The sequence below is a fragment of the Corvus brachyrhynchos genome, unplaced genomic scaffold (assembly GCF_000691975.1).
Source record: "Corvus brachyrhynchos isolate BGI_N302 unplaced genomic scaffold, ASM69197v1 scaffold10, whole genome shotgun sequence".
NCBI classification, from domain to species: Eukaryota; Metazoa; Chordata; class Aves; order Passeriformes; family Corvidae; genus Corvus; species Corvus brachyrhynchos.
Genome location: NW_008236180.1, coordinates 2548458 through 2568743, shown reverse-complemented (window position 1 = coordinate 2568743; position 20286 = coordinate 2548458). Strand labels below are relative to the sequence as shown.

General features: G+C 47.6%; 1 protein-coding gene across 1 annotated transcript; it reads right to left on the bottom strand.

The window, feature by feature from the left end:
- Positions 1-3832: 3832 nt before the first annotated feature.
- Positions 3833-19884, bottom strand: NCOA5 (nuclear receptor coactivator 5). The gene is made up of 9 exons (XM_017733201.1): positions 19722-19884; positions 19111-19218; positions 15104-15170; positions 11273-11632; positions 10932-11023; positions 10690-10816; positions 8520-8719; positions 6238-6561; positions 3833-5821 (listed from the first exon to the last, which is right to left on the bottom strand). Exons 1-9 carry the CDS (start codon positions 19882-19884, stop codon positions 5163-5165), a joined length of 2100 nt encoding a protein of 699 aa, XP_017588690.1. The 3' UTR covers positions 3833-5162.
- Between the last annotated feature and the right edge of the window lie 402 nt (positions 19885-20286).

Here is a 20286-nt window from a genome sequence, read left to right as displayed (position 1 = left end):
CAAATGTGAACGGTTCCAGGAACCACGCAGGAAGCGGTGCGAGGGCAGCAGGGTGCCGCTGGCCCCCGCCCCAGCCCCATGTACATAGTGTACATAATACAGTACGTGTATTTTTAAAGTGATCATATTTATGTTAATAGAACCAGATGAAGTCTATATATAGAGATCTATATCTATTCTGAGAGATGCAGGGCTCTGCTAGCACCAGGCCGCAGGGACGGGGAGCTGAGCCGGGCTGCTCCTGCACAAACCAGGAGCCCATCCGTTGCACCAAGTGCTCCAGAGTGGTGGTGGAGGCTGCAGCCTTCCCCGGCCACCAGCAGCCCCTGGGAAAGGGCCAGGTCGCAGGTTCATTCTCTTCTCAATTTAGCTTATTAAGAGTTTTCAGGGAAAAGAAGTCACAGACTTTTCTGAACTTGTTTCACAGCAGATTTGAGCTTCCACTCAAAGTGCAGCCTGCTAAGAGTTGCCCTCTCCCGGCAGCGCTGGCAGCTTTGTGCCAGCCTGGGCCCTGGGGCAGCACTTTGTTCCCGGCCAGAGCTGAGCCCTTGTGCTGAAGCACTCGCCCCCTCCGCCCCTCCAGACGCTCCCCAGTGCTGCTCTGCACTGCAGGAGGCGCAGAGGGAGCTGGTGCTGCTACAGCATCCCCGCGGGTGTCCATCCAGGCAGCAGCTGCCTCCTGCCTGGCATGGGCAGCCCTGACTGGTCCCAGCTCCTTGCCCACCTGACTCCCTGCCAACCTTGACTCCTGCCTCCCTGAGAACAGGAAACCCCTCCCCGGCACCAGCCACTCCAGCCCGTGCTCCCTTTCAGAGCACCTCTACTCCAGGTCCAGGCCAAAGCTATTTGGGGATGCTTGGATAAAAAGCAGTGGGTTTTTTGATGTTGGATTTTTTTTGCTATAAGATACTACTTGGACACACTCCTAGACCAAAACCAAGCCCCAGCTGCACGTCTGTGCCTGCTCATACCTTGCTCCTACATTTCCATCACTCCCGAAGTGCCTCCCTTCTCTCCAGAGCAGTCCCAGTCACAGCCAGACTTTCTGCCAGGGTAGCTGCCTGTGTGGCTGCTGGTCTGTGTCACAGATGCTGCTGTGGAAGCTGGTCCCACAGGCATGGGGAGCTCAGCATTTACATGGGGACTGTCAGGCTGAGCTGAGATCTGGCTTCAGCACAGGAGCTCAGGGCTGATGAATTGTGCAGATGCACAGGGCAGCACTCTCCAGTCCTGCTGCTGCCTCAGCAGCCTGGGAGCTGTGGGAAGAGCAGGTAGGGGTCTGCAAGTGAAAAGTTCCTTTAGTTTTGGGAAGGGCAGCCCATGGGAACCAGGATTTGCCAATGTCTAGCTGCTCTGCCCCTTGGAGCTGGCCCTATACCACCACACACAAGCTGACGGGCTGTTTCCAGCCTCCCAAAATTATTTGAGGCACTTCAGCAGCAGCGGGGGAGGCACAGCAGCCTGCCCACACAGCTCATGTGTTAGCACCATGTTGTTGGGCCTCAAGCACTTGCCAACTGCTCTGCCTCTTCACAAGATGCCACTTGCTCCCTGCAGTCGCCCTCTAATTGCAGCTTGGCTGCTGCCCCCTGTGCTGCTGGGCCTGAGGCAGAGAGCATGGTCCCCTCCTGCCCTGGCACATGGCGCAGGGCAGAGGGCAGAGGCAGGTTATACACAGCCTCTGCTGAGGCTGCAGACAGCAGCCACCCTCGCAGCATCAGGGAGAGGCTCCTCCGTTGGCCGCAGGTACAGGGCAGCCAGGAATGACGTTTGCAGAGCAGTGGTGAGAGCAGCCAGGGCACACTTCTGACAGGTTTGCTTCATCCCCCCAGCATCACCAGTGGATCCCGTTCCCCTCAGCACCACTTCCACCCTGACGGCAAAGGCATGGTCCCGGCTCTCCCAGGGAGCAGGAAGGCCATTCCTTTTCATCACTACTGCTGAAAAAAGGCGTTCCCCTTTCCCATCCTTCAGCAAGAGCAGGGGCACAGCTCTGGACAGTCAGGGCTGCTCCACACCCCTGCCAGGCAGTTTGGCTGTGGCAAGACAGGAGCTGGTTTCCACAGCGTGTCCCCTCGCCGTCGGCGGGAGAGGGCCAGTTTTAGCAGACAGCACTGCATGTTAGTTTACAAACCCAGCCCTGCACGTTTGGCCTCTGTGAGTGTTCAGTTTCCCCATGGAGCACCCTTCTGCCGCTCCACCGTGGTGAAGACAGTGTCCTCCTCTGGTAGACATGCAAGTTCCTCCTTGGCACATGTGCAGACACGGTCCGGTTTTTGTTCCAGACAGGAAGGTCTTGACCCCCCAGTTTGTTTTACAGGCAGGCTGCTGCTGGAGCAGCACTGAGCAGCACAACCCATGGGAGGGTGGGCTGGAGTGTGGCCACAGCAGGCAGGGAAAGTTCGGCCAGCACACAGCGCTGGTGGCCTGTGCTCCAGTCCCTGCTGCAGGAGGGCCAAGCAGCCCTGGCCCCTGTGAGTGGCAGTGGGCAGCTCAGGTCACTGTGGAGGGCAGCTCAGGTCACTGTGGCCACCACGCAGCACAGACAGCAAGCCACAGGGCAGCAGAGACAGGAGGCACAGGCAGTGTCCAGCCTGGACGGGTGCTGGTCTGTGGCTGGACGAGAGGAAGGACAAGAGACTGCACAAGGGCAAGAGTTGCACTAGAAGAGTCAAGACCCTCCTCTGTGTAGCAGGACTAAAAACTAGCAGAAAGACCGAAAGGTCTGAGATTTGCTGGTTACAACACTTTCTGTGCTACATGTGCAATATATTTGTTATGAATGTTATCACGAAGTCGGTTCATTCAATACTCTTTTAATCACTGTAGCTAGATGTTCTCTGTCCATTCAAGTGACTTTTATTCGAGTGCAATATTTCAATAGACATGTAGTGACCTAGAATGCTTTGTGTTTTAGAGAATCTGTGTGCAGAGCAATGCAATTAAGTTTAAAACCTTGTAAATAAAACAGGTTGCAAACCAAAAAAAAAAAACCCTATTAGGCTTGCATTTAATTTCTGTGTGTGTTTCAGTGTTGTGCATTAGGCCGCCTCGGTGCAGACCCCGTGTTCTCTGTGCAGGTGTTCATGGAGGAGTGGCTCCTCAGCTGTTGAATGCTCCCTGTTACTGCTTTACTGCTTTACCTGTATTCATTTTTCTAGACTCCTGTCTGCACAAAATGCAATAAATGATTTTATTACACCCTTCACTACTTGCACGGGGACTTTTCACTTGCTTCCAGGTCTTCACAGCTACTTTGCACCATTTCCATTACACGTCCTAACTCTGACAGGGTGCAGATTGCAGAGGAAGCAAAGCACAAGGAGAGGAACAGCCTCTCCGAAGGGATGCAGTTCCCACATTTCACCTCACAAAGATTTCCGGTCACCCCAGCAAAAGTGTTCTACCTGGCTGCAGGATTGTAGAGGTGGAGAAAGGGATCTAACAGGAGGAGAGACAGCAGACAGACACTGCTGTCCAGACTCTGGCTGTGGGATGATGGCAGCATGGAGCCATGGGATGCCAGTGCTGAAGGCACAGGGACTTGCAGCCCTGACCTCACGCTGGCTGTGGCACTGATCCGGACCTGTCCCTCCCACCACGTGTCACCAGAGAGGTTCTGGACCCCTCACATTGGCCATGCCACACCACAACTCCTGGCCTGAGACTACCCCAGTGCTGTACAAGAGTCAGGACCTGTGAGGTCCACACACATTCTGCTCAGCATCCAGTGTGGAGCTTCCAGCACAGCTTATCCAGGAGAGGAGAGTAACAGCAAACACAGTGGAATGATGTATTCTGGAAGTACTAAAGTGTCAAAAAATGCAACAAGTAATTTTTCTGGCCTTTTATTAGAAAGTAATGTCCTCTTGTTAACAGCACAGAGATAAAAGAAATGCTACAACACAAACAACCTGGGACAAACAATGTCCTCTGCTTCAATCCACTGCTTTCTTAGTGTCTCTTGGTTCCCTGCAGGAAGCCCACAGACTCCAAGAAGGCCATGACAGGGAGGACCACACAGTTAAGTGGTGTTTTGTGTTCTGGTATCAAAGTATGTTCCCAGTTAAAAACACGGGGAGGAATCACTGCCTGATTTACACTCCACTGTCTGCTGCAGCTACTAAAGTGTTGAAAAAACATTTAAAATTATGGTATCAAATCTTGGCACTGCCTCTCCTCCTCAGATGGACCGAACATCCATCAACAGCAATGAGATATCTGATAGAGCAGCACTGCCCCCAAGACCTGGTGACAGGTATTCCCAGAGAGAGCCAGCAGCACATCAGCATGGCTGCAACTAAGCTACACTAACAACCGTGCCAAAGATTGTAAGAAAAGGAAATTTACACGCCAAATTTACCAGCTTGATCTTAACACTGATTACTCAGGGTAGGAAAATTGACAGACCATTTGAAAACTCTGCCTTGGCTGGCAGTTCTTGCGTTGCAGATGTGTGCTCAGCCCACAGCTGCCAGTCTCTGTGAGTGGGCTGAGGTGAGGAACACCAGCCTCCCTGCCTGGACAGGGCAGGCCAGCTGCGGATGGACCGCACAGTCCTGGTTACTGAGGAGTGGTCAGGCATGTGCTTCATGATTTTGGCCGCCAGCACTATCACTGGACTTCCCAAATGGTTTATATGCCATTAAAAGAAGGGGCAAAAAAAAAAAAAAAGGAATCCAAAGAAAAATAGTGCCCATTCCACAGTGGTGGGTGTCTAAGGCCCATCAGTATGCTGCTCTGTTCAGTCCCCTAATTCCTCAAAACCGACAATCCAAAACTACACTGAGACCAATCATTGAGCCCAGACTGCACCTCAATGGGAAGGTGCACCAGGTGCTGGGAGTAAGGAAAATGCAGCAGGATCAATAACTGTGGCAGCTTCTGGGATGGGACAAGACAACCAATGATCCAACACAGTTCAGCACATCGTGCTGTGGAGAAAACTGAGCATTCTGCTCCAAACATTGCTAACCAGACGAAGGAGAGGGAGGGCAGCGCCAGCAACCGTTGGCAGCAATGCTGCAGGGGGTACGCTCTCGCCAGAGTGGAGAGGACATGCATATCCAGGGCATCTGTCCCGGGTCAAGGATGGGAGACTCCTTAAACAGCTATAAGTATGGAATGGCAAAGGGAAGGGGAATGGGCCCAACAGCTCAGCTCTAATAGTGTCGCTGGTAGGCACCCATCGGTTGCTGGGCTGAGGACCCCGTTCGCCCCTGGGCCACAGTTTGGCTCACAAGGTGGGAGAGTGCAGGACCACTCTGGATAAGGGTGTCCAAGGCTTTCTGTACACTGGGGTTGTCAAAGTTGATACCAGAAGACACCGGCCTTTGGGCAGGCACATTGCCAGGCGCAGGGAGGCGGGTTTGGTGCTGACCAAAGAGCGGCTGAGGTTGTGGAGGAGCCCCAGGTCTCGGACCTGCGTTTCTTGAAGGGCCCGGGAGAGCAGGAATCTGCGTGTTTGGAGTCTGCAATCTCTGCTGAGGCTGGTTTAAATTTCCAGCATTCATCTGTGCTGGCCGGGGCTGCCCGCCGGCCAGGTTACCAAAGTTCTGGTTGGGAGTGCTGCCCGAAGAGCCTGCGGAGGCTGTGGGACCACTGTTTGCCACGGCAGCTGCTGCCACCGCTGCTGCCCCACTGTTGAAGAGACTGAGGATTTTTGCTTGAAGCTCCTGTTGAGGAGTAGAAGAGGACACTGGAACAGAGGGAGTAGAGACCAGAGGCTGTGAACTCTGATGAGCCTGAGAACTTGGAAGGTTGGACTGACTACCCAGTGATGATCCTGAAGGTGCCCCCAAAGGCTGTCTTGACATGGGTGCTGGGAAAGAAAGGAAAGAAGGTTAAAGCCCTGCAAATGCCCTTGAAGGGACATCTGAAGAAAACTAATGAAACAGCTCCCAAAGACACAACGTAAGTGAATATCCACCCTCAGATTGGAGCTGCACCGCTCTGGGAACCCAAACCACTCTGCAGAACTGCGTGTAGCAGCCCAACCAGTTATGGCAGTCCTGCTGTTGCCCTGAGAGAATCCAGTATAAAAGGTCTTCCACATGAAAACTCTTCCACATGAAATTGTCTCATGACATGCAAGGACATGTCCATCTCAGTAAAATGAGGTGCTGCATGAGGATATTATGCTCCCAAACTCCTCTGCAGTCCCAGGACTCTTTTCCTGTCCCAGTCCTGAGGGCCACAAACCACATGATAAACCCTGTCTGCGACTGAGGCACTCACCCTGCAGAGGTTCAGTGCTGCCCCGCAGCAACCGTTCCTTCCGGTCTCTCAGGTAATTAATGACTTTATCCATCTCTTCAGCAGTCACATAGCGATTGTCTGCCAGCAGGTTCAAGAGAGTTTGGATCCCGGGAGGGTGACCTCCTCTGACACCCTCCTCCATGGGGGGTGGGCGCTCCCGCTCCTGCAGAACAGCTTCGTCTGCCATCTTGGCAGCCTGCCGGGCGATCTCCTCCCGCTCCTTCTCCCGGGACTCTGTCTTGTAGCGCTCGTAATTTCTTGCCACCAGCACCATGGCATCAGCCTGGGGCATGTTGCGGTGTTCTGCATGAAGGAAGAAACGTTCTGAGTGACCCAAAGTGACCCTGACAGAGGTGCTGTTCCTCCCACCTGCCAGCACAGCCCAGTTAGCAGCAGGAACTGCTCGGGGAGTGTGTGTGCAGGCACATGGGAACAGTTACATTTCCAAAGCCAACAGAAGGCCCACGGCTATCACCCAGCAAGGCCAGCCATTCCTTCCACAGCTGAGGGCTCTAAGCAGTCATCCCATCAGCCCAGAAATGTCTTTCTTGTCTCTCACCAGTTAAAAGGAAAGCAGCTCCCTCTACCTCTCACATAAATCCTCGGTGCTCCAAGATGAGACGGTCCCAGTCATTTTACTGCTAAACACTTGGACAGATCCAAAACTTGCCCTCTGAAGGCTGTATGCTTCCCAGAAAAGGACAGCCATGGGAATACTTTTGTTTCTGTACTGCCAGTGCCTTAACATCTCATGTGCACATGTAGCTGTGGAGGGAGCAGCACTGGCTCAGTGTCACATGGTGCTCACATTCACCACTCTGAGGCAATAAGCAGCAATCAAATTCTTCTGTGATACAATGAGTAATGAGCAATTCCAGTGGTGAGTTCTGAGGTCCTTATTTCCACCTCCCAAAGCACACACATAAACATTCACCTGAACATAGATTTAAACTGGGAAATCAAAAGAGCCTTTACCTTCCCAAAAGTGCCCAAAGCTCTGGGCAGGGTCTTTTTTACAGATGCAGAACAACAAATCCTGCAAGCCTTTTCCTCCTAACAGGAAACTTGGGTTCATTTTAACATTAGGCTTTGTACAAGTTGTGAAGCACTTCCCTGAAACAAACATGCAGGCAAAGGTGGCCACGAGCGGTTGAAGTGAGCATATTTAATCTCTGGAATGAGCTGTGGATGAGCTAATGACTGGGGTTCCCATCAGGTCTGATACACTGGCAGATCCAGTGATGAAAAGAAGCTTTGGCCTCACGCCAAAGGTTTAACAGGTGTTAAAGCAAAAGAGTTAAGAGTTAAAACTAAAGGCAGTGGGAAGCCTGGTGACAGTGTGTGTGAGCTGTGTGTCTGCAGGAAATGAGGGAACTCTCCTATCACATCTGCATCTGATGTTAAAAAGCCCGGCTTCTCCAGTCAGTGAGCACACACCAAACACTGACTGTGCACTCAGACATTTCCTCTTCCAGATGAACTCACAGAACATTACTTGGGAACACAGCAAGGGAGAAACAACCTTTGAAAGCTCAGCTGTCATCAAACCAGTCACCTGTGTTGACAGATTACATGAACAGGCCTATGACGAGAGCAACAGCTGCTTTCCGCAATCACATTCTGAAAAGGCATTTTTAGTACCTACACCCACCCTCATGCAACAACTAAGTCACACCCTGAGGCGATGCAGAGTGATGTGACAAGTGTAAAGGTGCTAAGAAGGTGGAGCCTGTATACCCAAACACTCTGTAGGTTCTATTTTTTCATAACTCTTCCCAGTTTCATTATCAAATCTCCACCTTTACCAAATCCTTATCAAATCACATTGGATTTTAAAACCTGTCCTTTCATTTGTCACATTCCCAACAGGCTCCTTCTGAGAGCAACAAGTGGTAGAGTGACTTGGGCTGGTATTACTGAGATCTCCCAGAGCAGCGCAGCCCTGGGGTCCATGACTTGCCCTGAGATGCAAAGCAACAAGTGGTAGAGTGACTTGGGCTGGTATTACAGAAGCTGGCAGTTTTAGGAACCAAGAACACAGCCGAGATTCCCTCTTGGCAGGAATTAGACATTCCTTTTGACAAGAGGCAAATAGAGTATTACGGAAGCTTGTAAATAATGATATTCACATTTATGACATGGTGTCAAGTCATTAATAACTGCTTATGTGACAGCAAGGATGAACTTTGTCCTGTGTGGTTCTGCCGGAAAGAAAGGTTCAGAATGACCACACAGTTCCCAGCCTACTGAGACCTCAGTACCTTGTGGGGTGCCAAACATGATGTTAACAGTGCAAGAACGGTGAACTTGATGCTGCTGGGTGATGACAATGGCAAAAGGAGACCCTCCTCTGCTCACATCGTCCAGGGCTTGCGTCAGTGACATCTCTGTGTTGAGGAAGATCAGGTCCACTACCATGCCCAGATCCCGCACCTTCCGCCCCACTGACTCCGCGTACTCCCTACCACAAAGCAAAGCCAGCAGTTTAACAAGTCAGTCACATACAGAAACAGAAACCTTGGCACTTGCATCCTTTCCACTGTCTCAGATTTGCTTTTCTGATTACTTGCCCAGCTTCATGGTGTTTACCAGGACAGTACTAAAGCAATCCCATTATAGCAATATAAAAGCCCTTATTCTGATCTGAATCAGTCATTTCAGTTCAGCTGAAATAAATTACAAATCAAGCCTTAGCTTAGCTGAGAAACACTGCTTGCAAAGAGATTTACACTATTACAAATTTGTTTACACATAAATGTGCTTCAACTGAATTCATCAGGGGAAGAAATTTACGCCAGAAGAGGTCCAAGGGGTACAGAGCAGAGGAGCCCACCTAGGGAACTCATTTACTCCTGCTTTGTTCAGTATCACACGTGCCTCATTCCTTATTGGCCTGCTCTTTTCTACTAGCTGCTTTCTGCTCTAACCCACTGCCAACACAGCATCTCTGGATCCACTGCTCCTGTACACCCTGCTACAGACTTCCCCTTCCAAGCACAAACCACAGCTCACAAGGCTGAGTTTAAATTACCAAGGGGTTTTTTTAAGCTTACTGTACTTAGAACCAAACCTGCAATACTGACTGCACAAAAAGCCTGAGGAATTCAGTCTGTGTGCACCCACACCTCAAGAAAGAGGGTAATTTTATTGTCTTTGGAGGCAAAGTCTGTAAGTCTGTAAGAGACCAAAACTGTCCCCTCTTCAACCATCTTTTTAAGAGCTTCCAAGTAAAATGATTGTATCTAAGGCATTCAGGAGTCATCTTTCAACAGGTGTACAGCAGGTGATATCAGTCAATACCCAAGATTTATGAGCAGGCTCCAACTCTTAAGGCTTGTAGCTGTTACAACCAAATGATTCTTGGGACATTAAGCTGATCCTCTGACACAAAAAAATTCTTCTTGTGTCAAGCACAATAACTTGAGGTCTGTTAGAATATTTTCCAAAGACTTTTAGCCACCAGGGGATAAAGGATCTAAAATTTCCTCTCAAGATTTGTTCCAATAGGTAATCAACTCCATCAGAAGTTTATTTCTAGTTTCACTGCTTCTGCTGTTCCCATTTCCTGCTCCGTTTTCTACCAGCAGATGAGGCAAGCGCCAGCTGTCTCTTTCTGCCCCACATGTACAGCAAAGTAAAGAAAAGCGACTCCTGATATTTTCCCTGAAGGGTGAAGGAGACAGCTTTAACATCCCCCCTGACAAACATTTTCCCCAGATTACAAGCCATATCTGTGATTTATTGACATTACTTCCTTTCTTTAGCATATTTAATTGTAAAGATACAGACATCAGACTGGTGACATTGTTACAGCCCTCTACTACTGTGCCAGGTGTACCTCCTGTTCCCAAAAGAGTGCCTGCCCCGTTAACTCATTAAGTGCTCAGACAGCCATGTGAGATCACCCTGGTTACTACTTATACCTACTTTCGATTCCATCCACAACTGCCTTCAGCAGTGATTTTGTATTTCTTGCACATTGGACTAATGACAATGACTGGTGTCTGGCCTAGGAAACAATCTGGCAGGAACTCTGAACGAACACCCCCCAATCCACCCTGACCCCTGCTCTGTACTGTCAACTGGTTGGCCCATATTCCTAAGTTCTGTATCATGCTATCCAGGAAAAGTAAGTACAGGCCCCTACAACCAGTTGAAATCGTAGGCTTATATGGAGAGTACATATAAAAGTATCGGAGAAGGTATAGCAATAGATTACAAGGCAGAAATACAAGCAAAGCACAAGATACATTTCCTCATCTCATCAACATATGTACCCAGAAGAAAAACGGGAGAGGTAGCTTTCTGGGGACTCTAAAGCCACTCTCTTCAAGAGCAACCTCTAAGACAAAGAGCCTCAAGGCAGGACTAAGTTTAAATCCATTCTCTTCTACCATGCAATAATAAAACTGATTATAACTATTTTCTTACTTTGTCTGTTTATTCACCACTATCACAGAACAATCCACGGGTCTCTCTGCATCAAAACGTCTCTTGATTTCCTCATAGTACTGACGGTACAGCTCCTCCCGGCGCCGCTCCTCGCGCTTCAGGCGGTCTGAAATGAGCCGCAGGGACAGAAGGAGTGACACCCTTCAGACCTGCTCAGAGCACCAGAGCACCACAACCGTAGCACTCCTGCACCCTCCCTTTGAAGCGGTACAGGTACTCACCCTCTGGCTCCTTGTAGCGGTCGTAGTAGGAGTCGTCCTTGCGCCGATAGTAGTCCTCGAGGCGCAGGTAACGGTCGTAAGATTCGTCTCGTCTGCAACATTCAGAAGCAGCACAGGGTTTCCTCCAGCACCATCTCAGGCAGCGACTTTGGCCAACGCATCACACACAGACCTCCCCCAAGTTTAATTTCTGAGGTACCCATCCGCTCCCCACAGGACACGAAGCAGCACCCAACTGTCCCCAGCCAGGGTGATTTGCTTAAACACCTGACACCTCAAACAATTGTGGCAGAAATGCCATAAAAACATCATTTTGGCAAATAGGATCCTGCAGAGTTTACCTGTACAGAGGGTCCCGAGAATCTCTCATATCCCGTGGATCCCTCACATCTCGTGCATTTCTCATATCCCGCGGATCCCTGTATCGATCATACAGTGGCTCCCGTGGGTCGCGAAGATCTCTAACATCACGTGGGTCCCTCAAGTCCCTTGGATCCCTGATATCCCGTGGGTCTCGCAGGTCCCGTGGGTCCCTGTGGTCTCTGGTATCACGCATGTCTCTAGCTCGAATGTCTCGAGCATCTCTGGCATCTCGCCCGTTCCTGCCATCCCTGCCATCTCTGGGGTCTCTCCGTGGGCTCCCCCGAAGAGGGGAGCGGTCGCGCCTGGCATCTCGGCCATCCCCGTAGGCATATTGCTCTCTGAGGAAAACACCAGGGAAATTCCATTAGCCTGCTAACAACACGAGTACAGTTACCCCTAGATCTCTTACCTGAGGTGCCAAAGCGACCTTTCACAGCAGCTGTATCCTCCCTCCTATCCCACAACAACAAAAATTGATCAAAAGTCATATTTTTGAAGCAGTCTGGAGAAGGTTCTTAATTCTAATATTCAGCACAGCCAAACAAGACCCAGAAAGCTCCTTAATGGAGCATCACTAAGTGTAGAGCACCTGTGGATGAAGTGAACGGGCACTTCAGAAACCATCATTTCAAGGCCTCTGACCTCCAACATCAGCCATAGCTCATCTATCAATCATGTCTGGCAAATTCTTTGAGAGAATTTAAGGTGATGTAGGCTAATACCCACAAATATGTGATAGCCAGGAGTGTTCAAGGGATCCATTAAATTCACTCATCAATGACAGCAGAACACTTGAAGTAACATTATTGGCACAGGATTAAAAAAGGAGTAGCTTATGAGCAAAGCCATTGCAGGTTCCATGTTGTGGTTGGGTTTGTGCTGCTGACAGAAAGTAAAGACAGGTATAGCCTTGTCCTGGACTTGAGGGATAATTTCTGTAAAAAGCCAGTCTTGTGTTTATAATGGCCCATGTTAAGAAGATACTAAACCCAACCAGCACCACATCCTCAGTGGCCACAAAAGGCTTCTCTGTTGGTTCTGAATGATCCATCTCATTCAGACTTTGTATTGCAGTCTTGAGAGGGAAGGAAGAATAATGCTCCAGTCTTCATCTTTTCCCAAAGTAGTAGGGTTTTTTCCAGGTTGCATTCTGTTTTCCAGAGAAGACCATAACTTCACTGTAGTCAAAACCAAACATTAAAAAAAATCTTGCAGAGAAACTACAGAGCTCCATGTGTTTGGACTGGTTTTGCCCCAATATATTGACAACCATCAGGAAAAAAACTCCAGCTTTTAAAATCTTTTTATTTCCCATACTTGACATGGCTTTTACAGTCCTCAAACAGCCTAATCTAATTTATGAAAGATAAGCAGAACCTGAGTCTGCATCCACTGCAGTGCAGTCACATAGTGATCACGTGGAGAGAATGAGGTGGATGAGCCCAAGTTTGGTGTCAGGCAGAGCAACAGGAATGAGACGGAAGAGCAGAGTCTGTGCAAGGATTCTGGTGTCAGACACCCAGCTGTGCTAGGAACACCTAAGAGTGCTGGCATCCTCTGTTGGCATGTCAGGTACAAAGCAGGTTTTGGGAGAAATTAAGAGATGCCACCAAGAGCACACACAGGCTCCTCCTCAAAGTGACATACTGAATTTGCAGACAACCAGGTGTAAACTCCTTCAGCCTCCTGGACATATAAATCCACTTTTTGTTTGTGACCTGCATCGAAACCACATCCTGTGAGAGACACATCATAGCCCCCTTCCCCCAAAACCTACAATGAACAATGGCAGAAGCTCAGGGGAAACTTCTGACTTGCTCTAATGGATATTGAATCACTGAACTTTCCATAGCTGTGAGACCATTTAGCAAAACAACCAGATGCAGGGGAATTGTTTGGCATATGACATTTATTCCAGCTGGAGCGGGGGTGACCAGAACAGGCCACATTCATTATCCGCAGAGACAAATAGATCCAGAATGAACAACGCACAACTGCGACAGAAGTAGAGATGTGGCACAGGTACCCTCGGCTCTTGTGCCTGCATGGCTTCCCTGCTCAAGGGAGACGGCAGCACAAAGGAAAAGCTTCCACCTTCTTCTTCCACACCTCAGTCACCATGGTCCGACTCCTGCAGCATCAGCACCACCACCTGCATCTGCTGGGGACTCGGCCCTGCTGGCCCAGCACTGCTGCATGCGGTGCAGCGTGGGGCTCTGCAGCACTGGCACTGGCAGCTGTTGTTCCCAGGCCACAGTGTGGTCCAGAGTCCATCGTCCACAGCCATGCCCAGGACTTGATGACCGTGACCCCATTGCCGCCTGTGCCCACAGTGCTGCTTGGGACCTGGTGCTAACCACATGGGATGTCCACAGTGTATGCAGTGCCAGCTGAAATCCAGTGCCTATCACAGCAGCACCAAAGCCTTCGGATGCTGTCCGGTCCACAACCTGGGGTTCACAGCACCACGGCTCATGCACCTCCAGTGCTCCTTAGGACTGTGGCACAGGCACCTGCTCTTGCACACAGCCAGGATGGCACAGGTTGCAATGCCCATGGCATCAGTGCCTGCTGTTTGTCCCTCTGCAGTGTGGTCCCAGGACCAACGCTCATTGTACAGACGCCTGCCCCTCACCCCTGCAGTATTGGTGGCACTGAGGCCAAAGATGTGCCATCAGTGCCTACTGCTCACATACTCCCAGGGTACTCTCACCAGCATCGAGCACATCCCAGGCCCAAGACTTGCTACATCTGCCACAGGAATCCCAGCACTTCCTGGGCCTGATGCCCACACACTGGTCTCTGCAAGCACATTTGGCCCTGTGTAGGGTAAGTGCAGCATGTAGAAGTCCTAGATGGTGCCAAGAATTGCAGCTACTCCTTCTCCGGGCTTTTTTTTTTCTTTATTGTGTAGATGTCTTGCTAGTTGCACTTTTTTCTCATTTTTGGTAATTTAACAGGTCAAGTTAGTAAAGCACACCAGACATGTGGGACCTTGATTACCTTCAAGTCCAACAAGCACCATGGCTTTTCATGGAAAGCTTTACAGCAGAGGCACACAGGGTGGATGCCATGTACCAAGCCACACTGGAGCATGTATTTGTGTGCTTCCTAGTGATGCTGTGGAAAGGAAACTGAAGTCATCTTCCTGTGACAGGCCAATCCATACCTTCTCCCCTTGCCTGTGGCTGCCCACACAGAGGAGGTGAAGGAGCTGAACGTGCTGTGCCCACTGAGGGGTGGGAAGCCAGAAGCTGGAGGAGACATCAGTGACTGCACAAAGTGGGCTGGCTCCAGGCACTGATAACACAACCACATGGGCAGACAGGACCGTGCAAGAGGCGTTTGCTCTGTCTTGTGTGTCGCTCAAGTGATCTTTTCCAGTCTCATCGCAGCATTGGAAGCTTTCAACATCAGAAGAGGCAAGACCCCAAAATTCTCTGCAGCAGAGCACTGGAAACGCTGCAGCCCCTTTGCATTCTCTAGATATGCCTCGGCTTCTCTGATCCTTGGAGGCAGGAGCAAACATCAAGTGTATTCTTCCTCCCAAGTCTCTTACAGCCTGTGCTGCAAAACCAAATGCAGGGCTGCAGTAACGGCAGCAGACACAAGAGTTTCCCTCGTGCCTCCCAAGGTGCCAGAGCCAAAAGGGCTCTCAGAAGTGGAGTGGCCACTTTCCTGCTGGAGCATCACCGTTTGACTGGGGAAGTGGCAGTAGGGAAGAGACACAGACATTTAGCACAGGCCGCTGGGCTCATGCCCTGAAGGCCTGAATTCCTAGTATAACTCACTGCTTCCAGGTACTTTACCTTCGTGTCGGACTGGACCTTGATGAAGCCTTATTCATATTTCTTCTTTCCACTGCTTTATTAATATCTGTAAAGAATAATCAACCCATCTGTTCAATGCTATGAAACAAAAAAAAGATCATCAGCACAATTCAAATGAAAGCAACTTAAGCTCAACAACATCCAGATGGTGCAAGGAAATCCATTCAGCAGAGAGACATTGTCACTTTGACAATTTTTTATTAAGTTTAGATAGTACAACATAATGAAAATTTCATGGATTTCTCTGACTTCAAAATAGGGTGGACATCTTGGGTGAAGTTTTAACCCTGCATGTTCAGGCCTACATCCAGACTCTTTCTTCCATAAGAGAATCTCTTTCTTCTGCAGTCTATGAGCAAGCAGAAAGCGACTCATGGACTCTAGGAGAAAAAGCAGAGTCTGAAAACCTCCGAGAAAGGAATGATGGCCAGCACAGTCTTAAGATCACAGCCAGTCCTGTTCAGCGGAGCATGCTGGTACCCTTGTCAGAAATAATCCAAGGGTTCTCAAAGGGACACGTGCAACTGCCTTCCAAGGGACTGCTGCAGTGTTAAGGTGCACAGCCCCCACCACTGACAAACGGATCCGGGAGCCTGGAACACAGGCTCCTTATGAAGTCAACATGGTGCATTCAAAACACCGTTGTTAATGTGATGCAAACTGAGGCAACAGATCAGAAATTTGAAAATTGGTTGGCTTCTGAGCATCTCCGTGAAAAACACCATGAAGGGAAACACCAAGAAGTAAGAGAGCTGAAGAAACAGAATCTTGTCCTCAACCAGCAAAAGTGAAGTTGCCCAGAACTGTCAGGGACCCCCACTGTTCTCAAAGCCTCCCATGACAGCTGACTGGAGATTAAATAATGCACTGGAGGGGGGCAAGAGCAAACAGATAAGTGACTTTGGACATTTTACTGAGAACCTTCTAAGGAAAAGAACCCAAACCTAGGCTGTATCTGCTCCCCCAGAATCTATCAACAATTAACATTTCTGATGACTTATTTGCATTAACTACTTTCAAAGCTCTTGCATGAGAATATAAACATGCCATGATGTCTTTAGGCACACTCAGTCTTAATATCTTCTGTAACATCCCAAACTATCCTTCATTATTTTCAAGATTAAAATTGTAATTAAAGGATCAGGTCTAATTTTTGTTCTTGATGTCAATCAAGCAGCATGTTGCCTCTCTGTGGGGGCAGAGAAGCAAGTACAATCTGAACATTACCTACAACTGCAGCATAACACCACTCACAGGACCCCAGAGCATCTCTCCAGGATCACACACAGCTGCAGGGTCTACTGTTACAAACTACATCTGAAGGACATTTATTCTTGAAATGGTTTTGCTACTAAAGATACGAAAACACTTCTGTGCATTTGTGGAAATACTTGTATAATGCTACACTGGATTTAAACCCTCCCAAAACTTTTTACCTTATTGTGTTATTAACGATTATGTTTACTACTAAGGCAGCATAACTGAAGTAACTGTTCTCTTTGCATTTATTTTTTAGTTGATAATTTTTCCCCTTAAAGTCAAGTGTTATCTTTAAGCAAGACACTAGCTGCTTTCTTTGGTTTAAGATTATTTTTATTTTCTGTTTTAAGATGCCATTGAAGAAACCTATTATGATTTTTACACTTAGTATCATACATTTCTTTCAAATTAAAAATGTATTTAAATCTGCACAAAAATATTTTTCTAGAAGAAAAAAAAAATTTGACAGGGATCCTTCTCTTGTGCAAAATAACACATTTAGTAACATTTTATTTAATGCCAACAGCATTTACAAGTTAAGTATTTGAACACTGACAAAACTTCGGGAAAAAAAAGCCCAAATAAAAAGTCTTCTGTCCTGTAGGATTTTGAGATGACAGAGCCACTGTAATCACACAGTTTAACCTTCTGAACAAACACAGGTGACAGGAACTTCTGGAATCACAATCCTATCTCAAGTGCAGCAGTGGCACTGAACTAGTGCTTATCTTTTAGCAAAACATCCAATTCCAATTTAAAAGTCTTCAGAGCACAGAAACCACCACAGATCCAATAAATTACTCCAGAAGCCAATTACTCTGCTGTTAGAGAAAAGACTTTATTCACATTTAAGGCATTGTCGCACCTGTTCCTACTACACTAAAACTCCCTGATCTCCAGGTCTGTCTGTAACATACAGATCACATCACTCCTTTCTCTTGAGGTTTTTACTAGGGCTCATTCTTTAATTCTAAACCTCTGTCAGGTTTTTCCAAGGCTTTTCCAATTCAGCATTATCCTTTTTGAATCAGGCATACCAAAACTGAGAACTCTTCCAGCAGCAAAATCCCACAGGTACCAAAGCCTCCCTACTTGCACACCTGTGTTTAGCACAGCCAAGGATGACCAAAGCACTCTGGCTGGGTGCAGACCTTCCCTGTCAGCTTCACTTAAAGCTCAGGTCTGTCTGCATCCAGGATAGGAAGTCCAGGTCCCTTCACCATCAATGAGTCAATCATCACTATTTCATCCTCTTTTTAAAACATGTTTTTTTCTCCAAGTCACTTATAAAAGCACTGTACGGCCAGGACTCAGTTTTTCTAGACCACCACTCAAAGCACTGAGAAATTCCATCTATCTTACATCTACTCCATTCTAGATTCTAAATCCATTTAACTCTGTTGTTTTCAACTGTTCTTGTTTCTTATCAAATCAAACACCTTACAGCAATCTGTACATCAACACTGCTGCTTCCAGCCCTTGAGCTTGCAGTACTATAACAGTAACTAAGACAGGATTTATTTTGATGGACATTAGTCAATTGCCTTCTCACCAGTGTCAGGTGAAAGAATCCCTTTGTTCCCAGGCACTGATGCCAGGCTCATCCCATTTACCCTGCCTATTGGCTCACCTGCAGCACTCTACTAGCTACCTGGAAACTCCCTAGTTTTCCAAGGCTTGTGGAAAAACACCAGTAACAGACTAGGCAGGTCAGCATTTCACTGAGCCTTACTGATGTTAATTCTTTGAGAGATCTAGTTTTGGTAGCTGCAGTTTTACCCTTTTTGGTTTTGCTAATGAAATGGAAATTATATTAAATACACCTCCTGCCTCTCCAAAAACAGACAGCAGAAACATTAACTGGTCTTCTCCAGTTAGAAATTTTATCATTGCCAGTCAGTTACCCTTAGCTTCTAAAACAGCCAAAGTTGTTCCTATTTAAGCCTCTACACTTGGATAATGCTGGACATCATTTCTTCTTGTATCCTTCTACCCTTCTTGTCTATTTGCCTTCATTTCCATCTTCAGGCTCTTATTTGTTACTGTACATACACCTTCCCACAGGTTACTATTTATTCCTCCTGTCATTCTTTTTAAAGTCAAACTGTTTTTCTTCAAATTATCATAGGCTTACTTTGAAAGTAATTTTTTTCCTTGCATTTAAAATATTACTCGTGGATTTCTAACCATTCATTTCCGTTTAAGTCTGCTCCCAGCACATTTAGCAGAATTATCTTCATCTTTATGAAAATATCCTTTTTAAAGCACCCAGTATTTATAGCACTGCTTAAAGGCTGGCTCCACTTGTGCAAAAATCCCAGCTAAGTTTACTTAGCCAACTAGCTGCTAAGTGCTGTGACCAATTCCTTTGAGTATGTCAAGATGAAGCCCAGTTTTGGTTTACAAACGTTATTAAACTCTGCGCTGGAGGTTTCAATGATCCCTTTCCAAGGCTTACTTGTTGCACAGTTTCTTACACAGGCTAACAGAGCTTTCCAAATACTAGCACATAAAAATTCAGGGTAAGACCCAGGCAGCAAGGTGAACCACACTGCAGGTGAAGCACACAGCAGGAACTCAGGAAGCAAATACATACTGAGTAAGGTGATCGAGACTAAGGCCAGACAAGTGTCACATTGTGACCTTTCCAGAGGGCTTTAAAACAACAGCACTCTTTCTCCCGAACGCATGCTGGGGTCAGGAGAGCGCGGAGCAGTTTTCCTTACCTAATCTATACCCTTTATAAAGGCGACCCTTCTCACCGTCCAGAGCGGCCTGGACATCTTCTAGACGGTCATACTGCACGAACCCATAGCCATGGTACATGCTGAGGGCTGCAAGAGTTAACAGCAGGGCAAGACCGGTTACAACCACAGACAGTGCTGACCCACACCCGGCCATCGCTAACCCCACCAGCTGTGCTCTACCCAGAAACCACTATGCAAGCTTCCTGGGAAAATCAAATCCACCAGGATCAAAATGCAGAGCTCAAAGACTCTGATCAAGTTCCTTCTGACAAGGCAGTGACCAAAATACAGCCCAGGAAGTGACCAAGATTTAATTAAGAGGCTATGGAGTCACTTGAAAGAGTACTGTGACATCACACTGAGAGCTAAAAGGTAAAACATAGCTCATATATCTGCATTACGTTTGAGTTGTACTGAAGGAATCACTTTTCCAGAGAAAATGCAGGCAGAGAAAATTATCATTAAAAGGTCACTATTTAGGAACAACATTGGTCACTCCTCTCATCATCATCAAATAGCATTTGACAAGCATGAAGCAATATTTCTCACTGAAATCCCTGCCACAAAAAGGCATAAGATAATATACTAACCCCTGATTTTGCCATATTTTGAAAATATCTCTTCCATTTCTTCACGAGTCATGTGGTCTGTGGGCAAATTGCCGACAAAAAGTCTTCTCTCTAAATCCTGAGGATTGGTGCTGTTAGTGAAGTCGCTCTGTTTGATGCTATTGCTCTTGCGTCCTCGAGCCATTTTGCTTTCGTTCCAAATGCAACTCTTCGCAAAAAAAAAAAATGGCCACGCATATAATTTCAATCCATGACATTAAAATTAAACTGGAACAAGATTAAACTTAACAGCTTTGCAGACTAGAAGCCAACTGGGTCTGCTTGACGCAAACTTCACTCCAGAGAAATCTTAATACGAGGGACACAGAGGTCAGGCAAAAACACTCACTGCAGCATTTTGGTCGAGCTTTTCTGTAATACTGAAAGGTAGCAAACCTAATTCTTTTGCAAATAGGTTTTAATGGTTTAACTCCAAACTAAGATACAAATAAAACTAATTTTCCACTAAAATGCCTTAACTTTAAGCTTTTCAACACACCCATTGTTGTCACATCTAGTTCTTCAATCCACTGATAAGAAGTGTTGA